Consider the following 19,073-nt stretch of genomic DNA (forward strand, 5'->3'; position numbering starts at 1 on the left):
CTGCGTTGTGTTTCATAAGCTCATTATTTTAAAAGTGAAACACTGAACTGATCTGATATAGAAGTATTAGAAGTAGTATTTATTCCTTGAATAAAAGTTGTAAAGTTGTCTTGGTAAAATCTAATGACTTTTTGATTATTAGAGTTAAATTGAGTAAAAAAAAAAAAAATCAACATACATAAGCTAATACAAGGATGACTGTTTTGTTCTTGGTGTAGAGACATTAGGAAAATATTTTTGCAGCATTATACGAGTTACTCAAAATAGCTTTGCCTCAGTATTTCTTTGCTTTGTGGATCTGTGTTGTCATTGTTTGATGGGAATAAGCGGTGACACCCTGCACCATCTGAAATGTTTGATCAAGCAACATAAAAAGAAGCAGAAACAAGCAGTCGTAATATTTTTATGTTTGGTATTTCAGCAGCGAATATGAACGTGTCGTGGGCGGTGCACAAACATGAATAATAATCCCTCAAAATCCACTCACCCAAATCTTTTGTTTGAGTCTACATTTGATTGACTTCACTGTTATTTTGAAAGATACTGAATCTCTCCATCATGTACAAGTAGAGACTGATACCACTGCTTCTTTATGAACGGGTGTTTGCATTAGTCTAATGTGTGTTTCTGCATCCCACTCCAATCCTGCTGATGAAGATATGCAGCAGGGCTCCCACAGGTTTATACTGAGGCATATGTCCCACTTTGACATTCTGCAAACAAGCATCTCGCCTCTTCCAGCAGCTTGTTCCCGGCTGGCTTATTCATATACCGTCTCAGCAGTGTCAGCAGACATTATGTAAACTTAAATTTTCTCTCATGGCAGCTTCAAACGTGGAGAGTTGTGTTAATGTCCTTTTTCATTGCCAAGTGATTTTCACTTTTTCTCTTTTTAGGGTCACTGGAGTCCATCCAAAATGATCTAATTAGCAGCTGAAGTTCATAAAGTATGAATGTTTTTATTATACGCAGAAAAAATACCTGCGTGACACGCATAACGAAATGCCAGCCAAGTAATAATAATGTGACAAGCTACAGTAATAACAAGGCATTTGATAAGATAATAGACATACCTGAGTGCCCGAGCCTCTGCCCAGTGTGCCAGAGCATTGGCTGAAATCACTGTTCCTGTGGCGTGGAGGGGCCTCCAACGGGCTCACCAGGCAGTCTAAGTTATCAAGGCTCCGATTAGTCGACAGCTCTTTCAGGGACGGCAGGGAGCTGCGGGAGTGAATGTAATAATCAACCTCTTGGAAGTCAAAGACCGGAATAAGTGAGGGCTGTGTTTAATTGATGATATCGAGGAGAAACTTTAGATCACACCCTGAAAAGTTCCCCTGGGTGTGTTAAAATTACATATTATTGAGTGAGCAGTGATATGTGCTGGGGTTTAAAATAGCAGCCCAGAGGAAACAGGTTTATGAGTAAAAGGGTTCATTTGTAAAAACAGATATCTCATTGTTGATTTATTTTCCTGAATCAAGTTTTTTGTGCACACTAGGGAATGTAGATTAACCTTGTTTTGGGTTGCTTCAGTAAGACAGGTTAAACGTGTTTTAATTTGACTTACTTAATTACTTACTGTAGTTTTTAGTGTGCGGTAAAGGGAATACCAATCAAACTGGCTTTGAACTATGATTTCATAAGGTGACCTTCTGGTTGATCAATGGCATTACTGAGTAGTTTCCTCTGTTCTGGCTCGTCCTCTTGGCATCCGGTGTTAGTGAAAATGTGTGTGCACTAAGCAGCAGGGTGTGGTGGAGTGATTTTCATGGAAGATTTGCATGTTATGAAATCAGGGCTTGAGGAAGCGGGTAAGAGTAACATACTAACACACCACTCAGGGTACCTGCAAGGAGAGATGGAACAGGGGGCAGAGAGGAAAAGTACTGGGGAGGTTAGGCAAAAATAGGTGGTGGATAGTAGCTGTGGGGCAAGTGAGGGTGGGTGGAGGGCCACGCTGCCTGCCTTAGGATGACACTGACCTCAGATGCTGCATAGAGCATGCACTCTGTAGCGGCGACCACAGATAGTCCTCCCGCATGAGAGCGTAGCAACGAGGCCTGTCCGTGTGGATGTAGGGGTGAAACACATGGCAAAAATTCATCTCCTACTGCTTTTTGTCCCAAATAAAGATACTGTATGTCATTTCTGGTCCCCTCATGATTTCTGTGATTAAGCACTTGATTAAGTGCTGCCACACATCCAGACAATCATTTGTGACAAGATGCTGCCACCTGCTGACTACCTTTGGGGACATGAGAAAAATCTATCTTCCCACAATTTTAACATAAATACCCCTTCAGGACCTATTTCTGTTTTAATGATTGTAAAGTAAAAGAGCACAAACACAACTAAAACAATGAGCATGATAATCAAAGTCATAATTCCATTATGAAGAACAGGATTGTCTGTGCTGTGGCACTCACTTGCGTGGAGGTGGAGGTGGCTGCTGCTCACTCAGAGAGTGCTGGGTGGCCTTCAGGTAGCTATGGCGACGGGCAGCAGATTTGGGTGAAGGTTTGGGGCTTCCCTCGGAGTCCTCGCTGTCCTCTACGTCTCCCATAGCTTTCACATAGCTGCCACTGCGCATCCTTCTACAGGGGATCTCAGTTCCTCTGGGCCGGCCGCGACCCAGAGTTCCCGCCCAGTCCCCTAGTGGGACCTGGATGATGAACACACACACATGCTGTTGTGAAACTCTTAAACCATGTAATGCAGATATTTCAGGTGTGTCCTTTAGATAGTTTATGTATGTATTTCATGGTTTGTGTCTGATTTTGTTAACTTGCATGTGCAGCAATGGTCCTTAAAGAAAATGTGACTAGGAAGAATATCATGATTTATGGAGAAAATCTACAACTGAAGATAAACAGTGAGGATAAAGTATATGTGATTAACAGAATAAGGGTCAATCTAATCAAAATATCAGATAAAGCAGGAAATCTTCCAGTGCCTACAAGCCTCAGAGAAATTATAAAAAAAATATCCATGCAAACTTACAAAGAATGATGATGAAGATGAATACTCACTGGCCCTCCTACCTGAAGGAACTGTTGTGCCAGGTCTTGGTGGCATGACTTTGATTTAAGAAGGGTCCTGTTGACTGTAGCAGAGCCCTTCTGCAACACTTGCCTGGCCTGGGTGAGGGTGAGAGTGGACCAGGAGCCCCTCTTCACCAGCGTATCATCCTTGCTTGCCTTGGTTCGTCCCTCCTCTTCCTTGGATCCTACCTGTGTCGCTGGGCATGCCAGAAACTTGAGGTCACTGCTGCTTTTCGAGGTCTTGAGAGTGTGTGCAGAAATGGTGTTGTAGCCCTGTGGGATATGCCTGGCCTGGCTGTCTGACACCGCTCTGCCAAGAGTCATCATGCTCAGTGGGTTGCGGTAACCTACAGCAATAGTGCCAGCTTTGGTGGTGTCAGTGTCCAGGGCATCGTCTGAGCTCCAGAGGCCTAGTGCATTAGGCCTGGGTCTCTGCTTTGTCCCCTCAGTTTTAGCCCTGTCTTTGCTCTTGCTTCTGCGGGATGGTCTACCACCATCCTCACCACCTCCTGTGCTGCCAGTCATTCCTCCAGCAGAGCGCCCATTTATGCTGCCTTTGATTGCAGAGTTTTCCAGGGATTGTGACTTGGCAAATAGCTTCTGCACAGAGTGCATCAGGTGGCGTATGCGTCCTGGGCTCTCACTGCGTTGCTTCGACATACGTCCTCGATGAAACTGCAGCGTACTAAAACCATCACGCTGCAGGGGCAGGTGCCTCTCTAGCTGATCCAAAAGGTTGGAGGGTAACCGATTCATCTTGGCTGCTGCTGCAGAGGAGATTGTAGCTGATCCACTGGTGATCATAGGAGCACCAGTAAGACCCAGACCCAAGCCCATTCCCATAGACAAAGAGTTGGATATTGTGCCTGCCCTGCTGCCCTGTCCAACTCCACCACCACCAGCCATACAGGCCTGCGAGCAGTCAACCTGGTCAGTCTGAGAGGTGAAGTGCAGCCGAGGGAAGGTGCTGCTGTTGGTCATCTGGCTGAAAGGCAGCAAGCAGTCAGGGGTCAAGGTGGTGGGGCTGGTGGGAGGGCACTGGTGGAGATGGGGATCCAGGGTGCCATAGTGGTTTATGGTGGGGCTCAACAGAAAGGAGCTGTGAGGGTCAGAGGTCAAAGGACAGAGAGGCTTCTGGGGACATCCCGCTGGTTCACACGAGTCAGACAGGTGACGACTGCGGTTGGCTCCTAACCCTTTCATGGTGGCTGAGATGTCGTCCTTAGAACATGTCTCCAATCAGCGCTGGTCTACTGACTACATCCTGCAACACACAGAGAGATACAGAAATGATCTAACACATGGAATTCAAGTCGTCTGAGGAGAGATCTCTGACTAGTGTTCCTATTTAGGATAGTTGAGTGTACTGTAGTAGTAAAACTTTTAAAACTGTGTCAACTCTTCTGGGCATATTCCCGTCACATCTTAGCTATTTCCTCTGATTAACCACAGTTTTTATCCTAGTTTAGTGGCCAGTTCTCTCAGGAATGTTTAATAAAAATGTACCAGTGTTTGTCCCTTTATAGAGATTAAAGTTAATAGTGCACAACAGTAAAACAGTCATTTGCGTGCAATTTAAAGGCTCGGAGGGAGAGTTCTGCACATCAATACTTAAAGTTAATGAAAACATTAGAGTTAGAGCCCATTTAGAAGTGTTTCACTTGGTGTGTCCTTGAATTTGTAGAATAGTAATTGAGGTAAAAAAAAAAAAAAAAAAAAGACATTTTAGACTGTCTCTGCCGTGTGTCGGCATAACACAGCCAGAAATGTGCAGAACAGAGCTATTGTCCTCTACAGTGAGTTCTCATATAAGTTTGCTTAACACAACAAACCACCAGGTGGAGCACCAGCAGCAAGTGCACAAGGGACATTGTTAGGGTTTGAGGGAAAACACACACATAAATATTGTATTTGGGTCTTAAAATACATTTCCAAATAAATATGTCTAGGTTTAATAAATCACATGTGTATGAAACATTAAAACAATGCTCCTGCATCATAAAATATAATTACTAAGTTATGATTCAAGTGGTTTGATTCTTAAGATGAACAACATACGCTTACTCAGTTTTTCTTTGATTTATTGTCTCCATCATGCCGCCACGAAGAAGACAGACAAAATGACACATTTGTCTAATTGAAAAGGACAGCCTATTCAGTTTACTGCACGAACTGTTCCACCACAGCGGATAGCCAGAGGCCCAATCTAAACCACCACAGTGATGCACGGCCTGGAGCTGCTCTGCTGACAATGCATAGGACAACGATGCTGTGACTCATGCATGTAAATGAGCTTTATGTTTTAGGAGCGATATTTATTCCAAAGCAGGAAATGAACCCTCATTTCTACAAATCATTTTTGGTTCTTCGCCATCCTCTCAAATCCACTTACTGTGGGATAAACTGGGAACAATAAGTCTTGCCTAATGCTCACTGAAAACTGAAGAATTCTGGGGCAACATATTTCATAGACACGATGGCAGAGATATAGTGCCATCTGTATGCAATACAAGCGGAGATAAACGCTGAATCCACTCTGATAAAACATTATTTAACTGTTAATTTCTATAACTATGTATATATTCATTTTATTTTATTAGAAGAGCTCATTGTTCTAAGTAAAATTTAAAAAATAGATCACCAGATAGCTGAGAGGGGCTGGCAGCTCTGATACATCACTAATGGACATTTTCTCACCGCTTCTAAGGAATAAAGCTAAATCTATTATGGCCTCCTGGTCTTACAGTTTCCAATGCAACCACAGAAATGAATCTTAACAAAGCCATTAATTCTTTTTGCCATCCACCGTATGTGATTTATCTCTGCGATAAAGGCAAACATGGTGGCCTGGCTGCTCACCACGAGCACAGAAACACGAACAAAGTGCAGAGCAAATGAGGGAAACAGATATTTTAGGGCGACTGTCTCGGCTTCTTTTATAACAGTCATACTCATTCTCAAAGCTGACTATGAACAGACAGTAATGTTGCATCAAGGTTATGAAAACTCATAATTCACACAGCAGAAATCCATGCTGCATTAAATTCGCTCTAACAGATGCTGTCTGTATCACAGTGGAGTGACTCACTGATCAGTCAATGGTAAGAACCTGCTCCCACAGCAAGCATGAAATCTTGCCTGGGAGCTGAATGTGGAATGTTAACTGCACACATTTTCATTCCACCGTGTTGGCTTGCCACTTCTTACGTCTCTCTGACCTCCCATACACTCTCTACAGTGTGAGAGCAGCCACTGATCTGAGTCAGTGTTCCTGGACGGGCACAGTGGTGCGCTGACAAATACACCAGCGTTTACAACAGCGCAGCCTGCTGTAATTCATCCACCCGAGCTGACTGTATTCCCACGTGTTCACGTCCTGTAGGCGCCACTGCTGACAAACTGACACACACCTACACACTCACACACCAACACACACTGACACACACAGAAACGTGCTAACCGCCCACCCACCCGTCCACCGCACCAACGAAACCCTGTCAAGTGTTGAGCATCACGGGGGCAAGATGAGAAAGAAATAACGTTCACAGTTCATGTAATTCTGTCACAGGTTCAGTGCATCTGTCTGTCTGTGTGATGGTGGCCAGCAGGCTCCTGCATAATTACAAGGTGAACGAATCCTTGGACCGTGTGTGATGTTAGCAAATATGTCTCTGCTTCACACACACACAGCACAGGGAAGCAATAACTGGCTGTGGGAATTATCTCAGACAATCTTGCACATTCACACAGCGGCAGGAGTGTTACATCTCTTTCAGCAGCAGCTACACGTGAGCCGTACCTGCATCATTCAAAGCGTAACTTCAAACGCTCTCATAAGTGCCACATTGGTTAGAGCTGTAGTCCACTTATGTAATGCAGGGGGCGATCTTACAGATGTTCGTGTATTCCGGTCTTCTGAGGGTCATTTGGAGGGCAAAAACTCATGCCAGCATTTGATTGATGGAGAACGACCATCACCATTTAACATAATGGTAAATGAGCTTTGACAGGAGTAACCTTGTTGTGGTTGACTTATGTGGCGCATCACAAAACACACCTGACACTCCTGAAAGTGCATGTGAAGATGTGAAAGCACTGAGCAAAAAGACTGACATCAAAACAAAATTAAAAGTCTTGCTCCAACACATAGAAAGTAATGTGATAAATCAATGTATGTGGGTGTGAAATTAAAGTAGGCTTATTAGAACATTATTCACTACTTTTAGAAACCAAATATCTCTACTTTAACATCACGATTAACAGTGTGGTGACAGATCCGATCTGATATAAAAAGCAACTACTGTGAATATTCTTTTAAAATAATGTAAATAGAAATCATTTATCCTCTAGTTTTAGTTAGATATTTGACTGTATATGTGTAAATGTTTCGTCCATCGACTGTGTGTAACCAACCTCGCCCAGTGACAAATCACATAACAACTAATGTCTTTTTATAAACTAGAGCAGATCAAAGAATCATGACCCATTCCCCTTATGCTACACTACAGTGTTAATGAGGAGAACAAAACTAGAAGGCTGATCCACTTGGGCCTCTTAAAAGCTTAGTGATGTCTCAAGATTTAACATCTGGAACAAGGAAAACTTTCTTTTTTCCATGGAGAGTCAGAGTGGGTCAGAGGGAGTGTGCTGCAGTCAAGGCTGCTCTCAGGTACATATGAAAACTGGCAACTGTGCACGCACGGTACATAAAATACACTTCTTGTATTTTATATATCCCATCACGTGACTCAAGGAATCCAGCTGAGTCATCAAGTTTGTTTTCACTGACATTGAGAGTGTGCCTATTTAAAGCCACGGTTAATATATTATAGTCCACCACACAGTTACTATAGTGTAAATTTGGTCATTATCAACTCTCTCATAACGTCCTCTCCTACTCTGGGGTTTGGCATCCTGATTCAGAGATTAAAACAAATTTAAAACACAAAGGTTGATAAATCTGCATGTTTCTGTCTGAAGATTGACTGACTCATACGTCCATCACAAAAAATACTGCTTCAGAACTGAAATTTGAATCATATAGGGGTTTTCTGATGGTCAAACCACCCCCTCATTTATTACAGGAAGGCAGTTCTATTATACAGGCTATTACTGTACACGGTGTGTATGTGCTTATGTGACTGCCTGAGATCCGGGACTTTTACTTTGGCTCCTACGAAACGCTGCTTTCACACGTTATTGTGTAGGAAAATCAAAGCCAGATGACAAACAATAAACAAGCACAAATGTTATCGAGGCTGCAGCTTTGCAAGTGGAATAATTTTCATTGTTGGAAGACGTTTGAGACTTTCCAAGTACTTTGTAGTTATGCAATGTTGTTTCTAGCGCTTGCTCTGACAAAAAAAAAAAAAAAAAGCCCAGTGGGACAAAATAATATTTATAGTGTCTTTTAAGTTATGCATCAGATTTTCAGCTGTCAAGGTAGAGATGTTTTTGATAATTAGGGCACTCCAGACGAACTGATAAAAACACAGAGGACAAGCTTGACACGCTGTCTGTTGTCTGGGCGAGGGTGTAAAATTAGGCACCGTATTTTTAATCCCTTCCTGCTGCAATATCCTGTGATGCTCCATTTTTGTAATTTAACTGCATTAAATAGCGATATTCTGTTCAAAATAAAAAGCTGAAATCAATTATACACGAGCCACAGAACATGAATCAATTACCAAATTCAGTCGCTCACAAGATCATTGTGATTAACAGCCATGAAATTGTCTTTTGCTTAGTCTTGAATACATTAATTTATTGTCAATACTTCAATAAAAATCAGCTCCATTAATACAAGCTCATACAAAATAGTGAGTAAATGTTTCCTAACTGAAGAGTTTGAAAAGAGTGAAAATAAACTTGAATATTTTACAGCATTATACTGTAGTATACAGTATGAATCCTGTACTGCAGACTTCATTAATAGGATGTGGAATCAGCCTCCCTTCAAGCGCTGACTTCATTAAGTCAAACTAAGACGAAGCCTCTTTAATGATGCTTTCTGAGTTTCTTTTGGTAAAATAAAAACTGAAAATACTGCAAACATAGCGAATGAATAATGAATACATTTTTGGGCTGATTTCTGAACAGAGGTTTAAAACCTAACAAATGGGGATAGGTCTCTCACATAAATGTACTTTGACAAAACAATCATCCTCACAGGGCCTGTGAAATTGCTGCTACTTTGTCAAAGTAGCAGCAATTTCATTGGCCCATTGGGAGGTGATGTCACGTAGTCCAGCGCTGACATACAGCCCCTGTTAGATCTACACAGGGCTTGCTAACAAGCAGAACTAGGAGTCGCTGGGCTGTGTCCCACAGAGCCACCGAGCAGGCCTGTAATAAATGTCTCCTGTAGCTGTGCGCTTCCCCTCCAGAAGAAAGAAAGAGAGCGCCATCGATCTGGGTCTCGCTCCTGGTTCTAAGGGTGAATATACAGCTGCTGGGTATTGGCTTTTGCAGTCTCTTTAATAATCACCTTTTTTAATCATTGCTTCTCCCAGTCATCCACTCTCCTTCAGCCACATGTGCACTACATTTACACTACAGACTGTATAAAGTGTGCATTTTTTAAAACTCTGCACCAATTGCTATCTTGATGTAGACTAATTTCAGATTCATCAAATAAAATGCATGACAACCAGTGAAGCTTTATCTCTCGTCCTCCGAGCTACAACAAGTACAATGTGCATGTTTCCAGTATTAACACTTTAGATGAGCCATCCGTTATCCCCACTGTCTGGTGCGAATCCACTAATAGCTTGTTTCAGTCACAAAGTTATGTCACCGGGGCTTCCTGTGGATAAAGCAAGTGTTGTTCTCTACTGCTGCAAACGTTATTCTCTCCCGCCCGAGACAAGCATGAGCAACATGGCTCAATTGGATTTTTATGAATTTTATTATTATTATTATTTTGATTTTTTTTAACCTTCAATAATGGAATCTCCACAAGCCTTTTTAATGACACATCACATAATACATAATTTATCTAAGTGTCACCAGCATTTTGGGAACTATGCCTCTTTGTTTTTTGGCAGAGAGTTAGAAGAGAAGATTGATGCCAGTCTCACATCTCTCTATTAAATATGTAACAGGTTACAGCCAATAGTTTAGCTTAGCATAAAGACTGGAAACAGGGGGGCAGAGCTAGCCTGGGACTGTCCAATTAGAGCGAGCATCAAAGCTTGTTTAGCCAGCATCGTCCAATTGCAATTTTTACACTTCAGTATTGGTACTTACTAAATAAACATGATAAAATGTGTTCATTTGTGAGCTATAGAGGTGGATTTTATTACCTTTGGGAGGGACCAGGCTAGCTGTTTCCCCATTGTTTATTTATTGATAAGCTAAGCTAATGGGCTGCTGCCTGTCACCTTCTATTTAACAGACAAATATGAGAACAGTATCAATCTTCTCATGTAACTCTCCTGCAAAAAACAACGTATTTCCCAAAATGTTGAACAAAATGTTCATCAAATGCTGATGACATTTAGGAAAATTATGTATTATGTGATCTGTTACTTAAAAGGTTTAAGGAGAATCCATAATTGGAGGTAAAAACAAAAAACAAAAATCAAATTCTTAGAAATCCTCAATGCAGACTTATTGCACTGATTCTCCTTATTTTAAGACATATACAGAAAAGAATGATGTTTTTGTGCTAATTAGCCCTGTTGCTAAGCTGATGCATGTCATAGATTCATATTTACGTTATAGACATGCGAGTGGTATCAATCTTCTCATTTAACTCTCTGCTGGAAAGAAAATAAGCATATTTCTTTAACTATTCCTTTAACTTGACCAAAACAGGCAAGAACAATACATGTACACCCATTACACTAAAGAAAACACCCTCCTCCCTCTCTTCTCTTTCTCTGTTGCTGAGAAAGCCAAGACTATAACCAGGGGATGAACATCACATGTAACCATGTGAGTTACACAATAAGACGTTTTGCCAAATGCTTTTTTTTTTTTTCAAGGATTTTCAGACCATTACGTGTCCTCTAAGATGAAAACTGAAGATGCAAAGATGAAACATATTGATTCTGATCGTGTATGTGTAGCCTATAAATCCAACAAACCATTCACTCAGACATCATTAATACACCCAAGAGGCTGCATCACTTTGACATTTCTCTCTGCAGAAGGAACGTAACTGCCAAATGTTGGTCAATCACATTAAAGGAAGAGGCAGAGGCTGTTAAAATGGTTAGAAGAAGGAATTAACTACACGCAGGAAAACTGTACTCCATTGTAATGCAATGGGTAATAAGGTTTCAAATCTCTTTATTCTTTATGTCTACAGTAGACCTGAGGATGTTCACAGTTTCTTCAGATGTTTTAGCATTTTAGCATTAATGAATCCAGCTCATGTTTGAAGCATTTACTAGATGTTATTGATTTGACCTGAAGACCAGACTGTTAATAATGTGGGCCTTCAGGCTGTGTGTTTTGAGTATATTGTAGTATGGTAAGACAACAGCAAAGATGGGTAGTCATGCAGATGGGGGACTTTACAGTACAGCACAAGCTAGAGCAGCTGACAGCTTTCACACCGCTCCCCTGTATTTACTGTAGGTAGAAGCTATCCAAAACACCTGCTTATCGCATCCGCTGACTGGCTTGTCAGGGAACTGAGGGAACTTTGTTGATGGCATGCAAGCACGCCTTCCAAAATCTGAAAGCATCTTCCTTTCACATTGTTGAACGTGGGGGATGCAGCTCTCAAAATGTGACGGCTGCTGAAATATTCAGAGCTAGGAGCATTTGGCGTTCATAGGATTCTCATCAGTGCTTTGCCCATTAAAGCGATCCCAGTGCACCGCTCTCCCTCGTTCACCACTGCACGCACTGAAGTGTAATTAGAGAGAGAGGTTGCACATTTCCCTTGGGCCATTTACCATCCTCACTGTACTGCTGCTGGTTCCTTTCTGCATGTTTTCTTTTGGTAACATCTTGTGCCAGCACTTCAGCGCTGCCTGACCACAGCGATCCAGTTCAGTGACTCTGCAAGATTGAATGCATGGCATGGCGCTCAACAGAAGGGTTAACATTTATGGATTTAATTAAAAACTAAAAAAGGATGTAATCCTAATATTTGCTGGCCACGCAATAACGTAAATAAATCATTACCATCGCTTGTGAGTAAGATTAGACTATTAATAAGAGAACAGGCCAAAGAGCATGTTTCTAGGTCTGAAAAAAAATGACCTGATGCTGAATGTGTGCATTATTACTGTGCTCATAAAGCAGAACTGCAGCAGAAGCTGTAGGGTGGGTGGAGTGAGCTGTGAACTTCAATCCCTGACAAAATGACTTTGACACTGTACTGGTCTCAGGCGAAACAAGACATAGAGCACCCAATAAGCTGCGTGTTACACGTTAACCTCTGCAGTCATGTGCTGTTGTGTCATGCATCCTAAGCATGCACAGCCCAGTGTCTACACTGTTAAAACACGCTACCCATACATTCAACACAGCTCCTGGGCCCCAGGGAATTATTGCATGCTATTGGTTAGTAGCTGCCAGGGTGAATCCTCCACCAGCACTCGTTTAAAATGCTGTCAAAGCTTTAATAGTCCCGGGGGCTCGGGCTTAGAGAGGAAACGCTTCAGTCTACTCTGGAAACAGAAGAGGCAAAACAGACAATGCTATGCAATAGGAAGTAGTACAATTGCTTTGTTTGAGCTTTGTTTGAGTTTTAAACTAATCTGCTGTCTGACATCCTGCTCTGCACAACTGTATCTTGCATTTCTAACCCATTTTCAAACTATTGGGGTTAATTCTTTGCAGGCTGGATTAAATCTATCCTGATTGTGAGCTGTGCGTGGTTTATCTCTTTCAATGCTATCTGAGCCCAGAGGGGGGACTGGACTTTGTCCAACGTGGAAAAGGACAGTGGCCTTAAATCATTCAGACACACGTACATTAAAATAATGATCGCGTTCGCTTGTGTCCACTGAGTGTGTGATTTTTCTGCATTGTTTGCATTCCTGATGACAATTAACACAATCCCAATCTGGACAACATTTGTTCTAAAAATAAGGATAATCTAAAAACAAAAAACAAAAAACACATGTCCTGAAAGTTGACCTACTGTGTAATTATTCAGATACAAAGAGCAACATATTGCTGCATCTGGGTTTGCAGCTGCATTACCATAAACCACAACAGCTTCAGTTACATCATATTCCAGCCCGGGGTGTCATATTAAACGGATTTCTCAGAGAGATGGTCCCACGTAAATCCTATGGGAGGCAGGATCAGGCCAGCCGCACAGCAGCTGTCCCTAGCTACTCAAATTGGCCCCAGCACTAGAAAACAAAATGAAATTAATATGCTGTTTTGCTCTCTGTAATGTGAAGGGATTAGAGCATCCAACAGTATGAGGATTTAGGATTCAGCGCGTACTACACATGACCAGGCGGAGGGTTCAACTGCAGCAGCAGTGGTCAGGCAGGGTAGAGCAGAGGGCTGGAGGAGGAGCGTATCTGTCCATTAAGAGCCACACTTAAACAGCAGCAGAGGCTGTTGTGAGGATTACACCAAGGTCATATTAAATATGCGCAGATACTCTTTTTTTTCTAAAAAGCGCTGCAAAGTGGTCTAATTAGAGTGAACATCAAAGCTTGTTTAGCCAGCATCGAAAGTAATAGGATCAGAGGAAGCCACAGCATCACATTTATAACTGTTAGTACTGAATACAGTGCAGTTTGGTCTCAACACGGTGAGACAGAGGACAGTGCCGTTAATCAGTCATTAATTCTGGATTAAATCAAGAGCAAAATCCAAAAACATGAAGCATATTATGAACCTATTTTTAATACTGAACCACAACTAAAAATCAAAATAAGTCAACATGCTCTGAACTATTGTCACAACCACCAGCGAAACCGACTGCGACAGCGCACCCATTCCTCAACCGAGGCCAAGGTACCATCCAGCTAACAAATGATTCCTCCTCCCCCTCCCCACAGGGGGAGAGCAGATCTGTACTCCAACCCCCGAGCCTATGCATCACTTTAAAATTGTAAAGCTATACCAATAAATTATCTGCACATCAGCCTCTTTCATGTTCCAGGGACACAAGAGGAAAATGGCCTCTTCTCTGTGAATATCTTCTACTGCCCATTTCCAGAGGCAGCATGTTTAGTAAGATAATAATATCCAATTCCAAAGGTATTCATGTCTCCTTTAGGTGTCACTGAAGGTGCCCTGAAAAGCCTGAAAGTAAATGTTCAACCTTTCCAGACTATGGAGTGAGATTTTGTCCTCAGGTTCCTGCAACATGGAAATCTTGTTGGCCTTTCTTAATTTAGTGGAAGTTAAACTCAGGAATTTCATAAAGTTTGAATGCTGAATTCACCTTTCAGACGTCCATCTGTAAGAGCATAGTGCCAATGGAGCTGAGCACTAAGACAAGTGCAGTCTGTCAGAGAAGGGAAAAAAACTGTCAAAGTAACACGAACATTTTGCAAATCTAAATGGTAAAAAAAACATTTTTGAACAGAGTCACTGCCACTGGTGGACGAGAGAGGCCTGATTTTTCACTGACTGTGAGAGCAGGCTGGTGATACTGTGGGGACCCTGCAGGCTGTGGAGAGTCAGCAGGGGGAGCATTGGTCATAGGGCAAGCTAGCTCTGCCAGCTGAGCTGAGGCTGGGACACGTTTGGGGCTAGAGAGAGACACAATGACCAAGGCCATGGTACTGCACTTGCTTTTAGCCATTAACACTATGCTCTGACTTCTGGACCAGGAAGAGGCTGTTTGGAGGATGTGGCTGTCAAAGCAACATGATATTTCATCTCCCTCTCCTTTAAGATGCTGGATTATTTGCCTGTAAGGCAGAGGGATGCTCTGGGATCCCTGTCCTTGTGTTGATGGTGGTCGTGTCATACCCGAACAATGACTACGGCCAGGGCTGTGCAACAGAAACATACCTGGTCAAATCATTTTCTACCTCACGATGAGGGACACCAGGTTGTGTCATAACGAACATCTGCTTGAGATATTCCACCAGCTTCTTGTCGTCTGCCAGAGATGTGATGAGCTGACAAGTCACCAAGCATCTCGCACAGCCTGTCTCGAAGTCAAGCTAGTACATTATTTAATGGGGGACGTCCTTGCAAACAGTGTAGTTTGGAACTTATCTGATCAAATGTGACAATGTGAGCCCTGATTGACAGAAGCTCCAACCATCATCTACCACAAATTCTCAGATAATGTCAAGTACACCCTGTCGACACCCATTAGCACACAGTTTGTGCGATGTGATGATGGACTGGAGGTAGACACTGAATACTCTGCCTTGCCAACACGGGCAGTGCATGTCTCACAGATGACGCACAGTAGCTCCATCTTGGGAGAGTGCTGCGAGTATTTCCATTGCTGCCGCTGCCATCTCACTGCTGACAAAGCTGATCAGTCAGTGCTCTCCAGCTGGTCTGTGATCCAACGTGTTTCTTGACACCAAGGGACATGAAGCAGAGCAAATGTGGATCAACGGCAGCAACCAAGTCGGGTATGATGGGCAGCATTTAGCCAGCGCAGTGTCAGACTAATTTATCCTTGACTATGCTGTCATCTTGCAACTGAGTGGCTAAGCCTATGGAGCGAGCAAAGTGAAAATAGAACATCTTTCTGTGGGCTTAGATGTTATATTTCAAGCTTCTTGCAGCTTCCTCTTTCTTCCCTGCTACTTGGAGGAAGGAGGCATATTAAACAACATATAAATGTACCCAGGATCACATTGTTTTTCATTCTCATGATAGATTTCAGTGGATAGACACACCGCATGGGCAAGAGCAGAAGACCGAACCTGCAAATGTAATCCAAACTGTGTCACACACCAGCTTGACTCATCCTCATTCTCAGTTATATATATATATTCACAGCTCATGATGTGCTTGCCAACACACTGGGATTATAGTACAGTAGAGCATCTACATATTTAACTTCCCCAGCGACGAAGGGAAGGGCTGTTTCATTAAAAAAGAAAAGCCCTCCATAATCAAGGCTTTGAGAATAGAAGAGAATAGAATAGAATTAAGGCATGAAATAATAATTACGGTTTCACTCTTCATTTGCAAACAGTGTGGCATCTTAAATCCGTAGTCAACAATATTAAGTACATATGGGGATTGCTGCTGCAAGGTCTGGAAGGTATTCTCTCCCAGTGTAAAGACTGAGCAGGAATTATACTAAAAAACTTCTTTGCATACTCAAACCACAGTCGAGTATGTTATGACCATCTGCTATACACAAATACTGTATGTATACTAATACTGCAACTCTGTCTCCAAGAAATTCCATGAAATTGTATGTCAAACACTACATTACCCATAAGCATACAGGCTGTTACTGTGGCAATGCGACTGTCCAAAGGCGCAAAAACTTCTTCTGGCCAAGAAATTCTCTAGTCAAGCGATCACTTCTGCCACCTCAGGCACTAAAAGAGTGCAGTCTGTCAAATGTTACTCAGAGACACATCAAATAACGCACAAACGCACTGATGGTTGTAAGTTAAAAAGATTAATAATAGTTATTAGCACTAAGCACTTTATTAAAAACTAAAGCCAGGAAAAGTTAATCACAAGCAGCAGTCTCAAAATGTTGGCAAGGAGCCATAAGGTATGCATGCACTCACCATGACCTCATTGACTTATTAATAACTCCACCTCAAAATCTGCGTTCTGTACCCGCAGTGAACACACTGTCTCATATTCCTGAACACACAGACAAATACCACACCAGCGTCAAAATGCAAACTGATAGCAGTGCACTTCTCGCCTCTGAATGTGTGTTCAGTCGCTCGTGTTCATGTTTAGAAGTCAGATCAGAAGGAGAGCTTAGCAGGAACGCTAATGTGGGCTGTTGTTCAGTGTGTAGGAAGCTGCTGTCTGCCTATGATAGAACCCTGACATTACTGGTGTATGCAAAGATTTGACTGTATGGTAGGGATGTCATTTTTGGTTTGCTTTTAGCTCATCCTTCTCCTCAAACTGTTTTTCAATGTGTTTAGTCACAGTAGCTCTGGATGGCATAATGTACTCAGGGTACCAAATTAGCTCTTTGAATCCCTTGGCCTCTATCACACTGATTGGGAGCATATTGGTCTCGATCATAAACCAACTGGGTGATGGCCTCGACTGGCGTGCATCACACTTTCTCCTGCCGGCTTGCAGCAACGTGATGCCCTGGCTGCTGGCCATTCTTGGACACGGCGGCCAGGCGCTAGCTCTTAATGCTCCCACACCAAGCTTTGTTTAACGTGCTTCATTTTCTTACCTCAGAATGCTAGCTAGTGTAGACATGTGTAACCTGTCAAAAATATCCTCACTGGTTTGCAGATTAACAGTTAAAACTGACATTCGTACTGTATGGAAACAGGTGCTTCAACCAAGCAGACGGACGGCTAACAGTATTCCAGCAAATTAATGCAAAAATATGGGGTGCCATAATGAAACCAAAAAAGATAAAACATCAATGTCTTCCTTTTGGTTCCTGTTTTATTCTCAAAAGAGAACAAAGTGAAGGTGCTTTACAGAGATGACAGGTATGAACGCTGTAGCTGACAAAAAAAGGCAATTTCACTCGGACTTAGAGATCTGACAGATGTTGAAGGGACCACAGGCCGCAGCAGAAGTTTCGCTCGCTTCATCTGCACCCAGATGGCCCAGTGGAGCAGCTTTTAAAAGGAAAGCAGAATTGAAGTGAGAGTCCATCCCTGTGGGACTGTTTGACAGTGTCAGACAGCGCTGAGCTGGGCCCGTCTCCTGGGTGCTCTTGTCTCCCTCAGCCTGCTGCTGGGCAGATGCAGAGCTGTGAGCTGAGGATAGGTGTGTGGGCCACAGGATCACAGCAATTATGAAAAGCAATCACGGCGACGAGTAAATTACCGTTATCAGTGAAACATTTTGAGCGAGCCCGGGCATCTGCGTGAGCTGACGTCACTCAGTGATTGAAGAAGTTTCGTTTGATCCTCGCTGAACGTGTCTAAACACCCATCAGTGTAACCTTCATAGGTCAGTGTAAGGTCAGTGTAAGGTCAGTAAGTTTGTGCAGTTTTATATTTTCTCTACTGTTAAAGCTGCTGGTACCACGGTGTCCTGATGATTAGAGTGTTTGCTTTGCATTCTGTGGAGTCACAACGACACTTCGTGTAACATCAAGAGCTACAGGAAGCCTCGATAAGTGTATACAGAATGTTACAGCAGCTGTTTTTTTGTGGTTTCATTCCATTTTTTATTGTAGTATCTTTTCTTTGATATACTTCCTGTTCAGTCTGCAACACTTGTTTAACAGCCATTCGTTTCATTATTCCAAGAATTACAAATTAAGAACGATTCTTCCTATCGGCTGTGTGTTCTGTATTTTGTTGTCCGGGGACAGTCCAGGGTTGCTCTTGGACAGAAAGAACATCATATCATGTTTGTGAAAGAGAACTCGGTAAGCATATCTCTTACTATTCATTGGACTTGCCAGAGGGACATTTTTTCAAGTTCTCCAGGAGACAGAAAATGAGATTTTTGATACATTCATTCAATTTTTGTGCACCGTTAAGTACACTGAATCACTTTTTTATATCGGTGGTAAAAGAAAAGACAGTAGATATATAGCAGTTGAAATTGTCCTGACTGACAAGCAATACCATGAACCAGATATTGTACACTTCCAGAAAGCTGATATTAGAACACAAAACACGCAGACATGAACATCCACATCCCCCATTCATTAAACTCTAATCTGTGTATGATGTCTTTCTCTGTGACTCTATGACTGACACTGATAGCAAGCGTTCACATGATTGTGTGAGCACAGAACAGAGTCTTAACATTCATCTCAGAAGTGTATTACTGATTCTCACATTGTCACCACCGCTAACAGCCATGGGATTGTGTGGTCGAGTCACAATACTCGTGACAACAATGACAAATGCTTGGCTCGCTTTACGCTCCAAGCATCATATCATCACAAAGCAATTCCTCCAACAAAGCTCGGCCTTGACAACGGCATGCTGC

General features: G+C 42.4%; 1 protein-coding gene across 6 annotated transcripts in view; it reads right to left on the bottom strand.

Moving 5' to 3' along the window:
• dlgap4a (discs, large (Drosophila) homolog-associated protein 4a) overlaps nt 1-19,073 on the bottom strand; it is a 79,452-nt gene that overhangs the window by 18,989 nt on the left and 41,390 nt on the right. For 2 of the 6 annotated variants that reach the window (XM_076740560.1, XM_076740558.1), the window contains exons 2-5: nt 3,033-4,308; nt 2,430-2,665; nt 1,986-2,063; nt 1,074-1,221 (exon numbers count right to left, since the gene is read on the bottom strand). In XM_076740560.1, the coding sequence (XP_076596675.1) occupies nt 1,074-1,221; nt 1,986-2,063; nt 2,430-2,665; nt 3,033-4,247 (1,677 nt within the window). In that variant the 5' untranslated portion in view covers nt 4,248-4,308. The remainder of the gene's footprint in view (nt 1-1,073; nt 1,222-1,985; nt 2,064-2,429; nt 2,666-3,032; nt 4,309-19,073) is intronic. The other 4 variants (XM_076740562.1, XM_076740561.1, XM_076740559.1 and 1 more) reach the window with 3 other exon arrangements.

Source organism: Chaetodon auriga, chromosome 10, assembly GCF_051107435.1.
Source record: "Chaetodon auriga isolate fChaAug3 chromosome 10, fChaAug3.hap1, whole genome shotgun sequence".
NCBI classification, from domain to species: Eukaryota; Metazoa; Chordata; class Actinopteri; order Chaetodontiformes; family Chaetodontidae; genus Chaetodon; species Chaetodon auriga.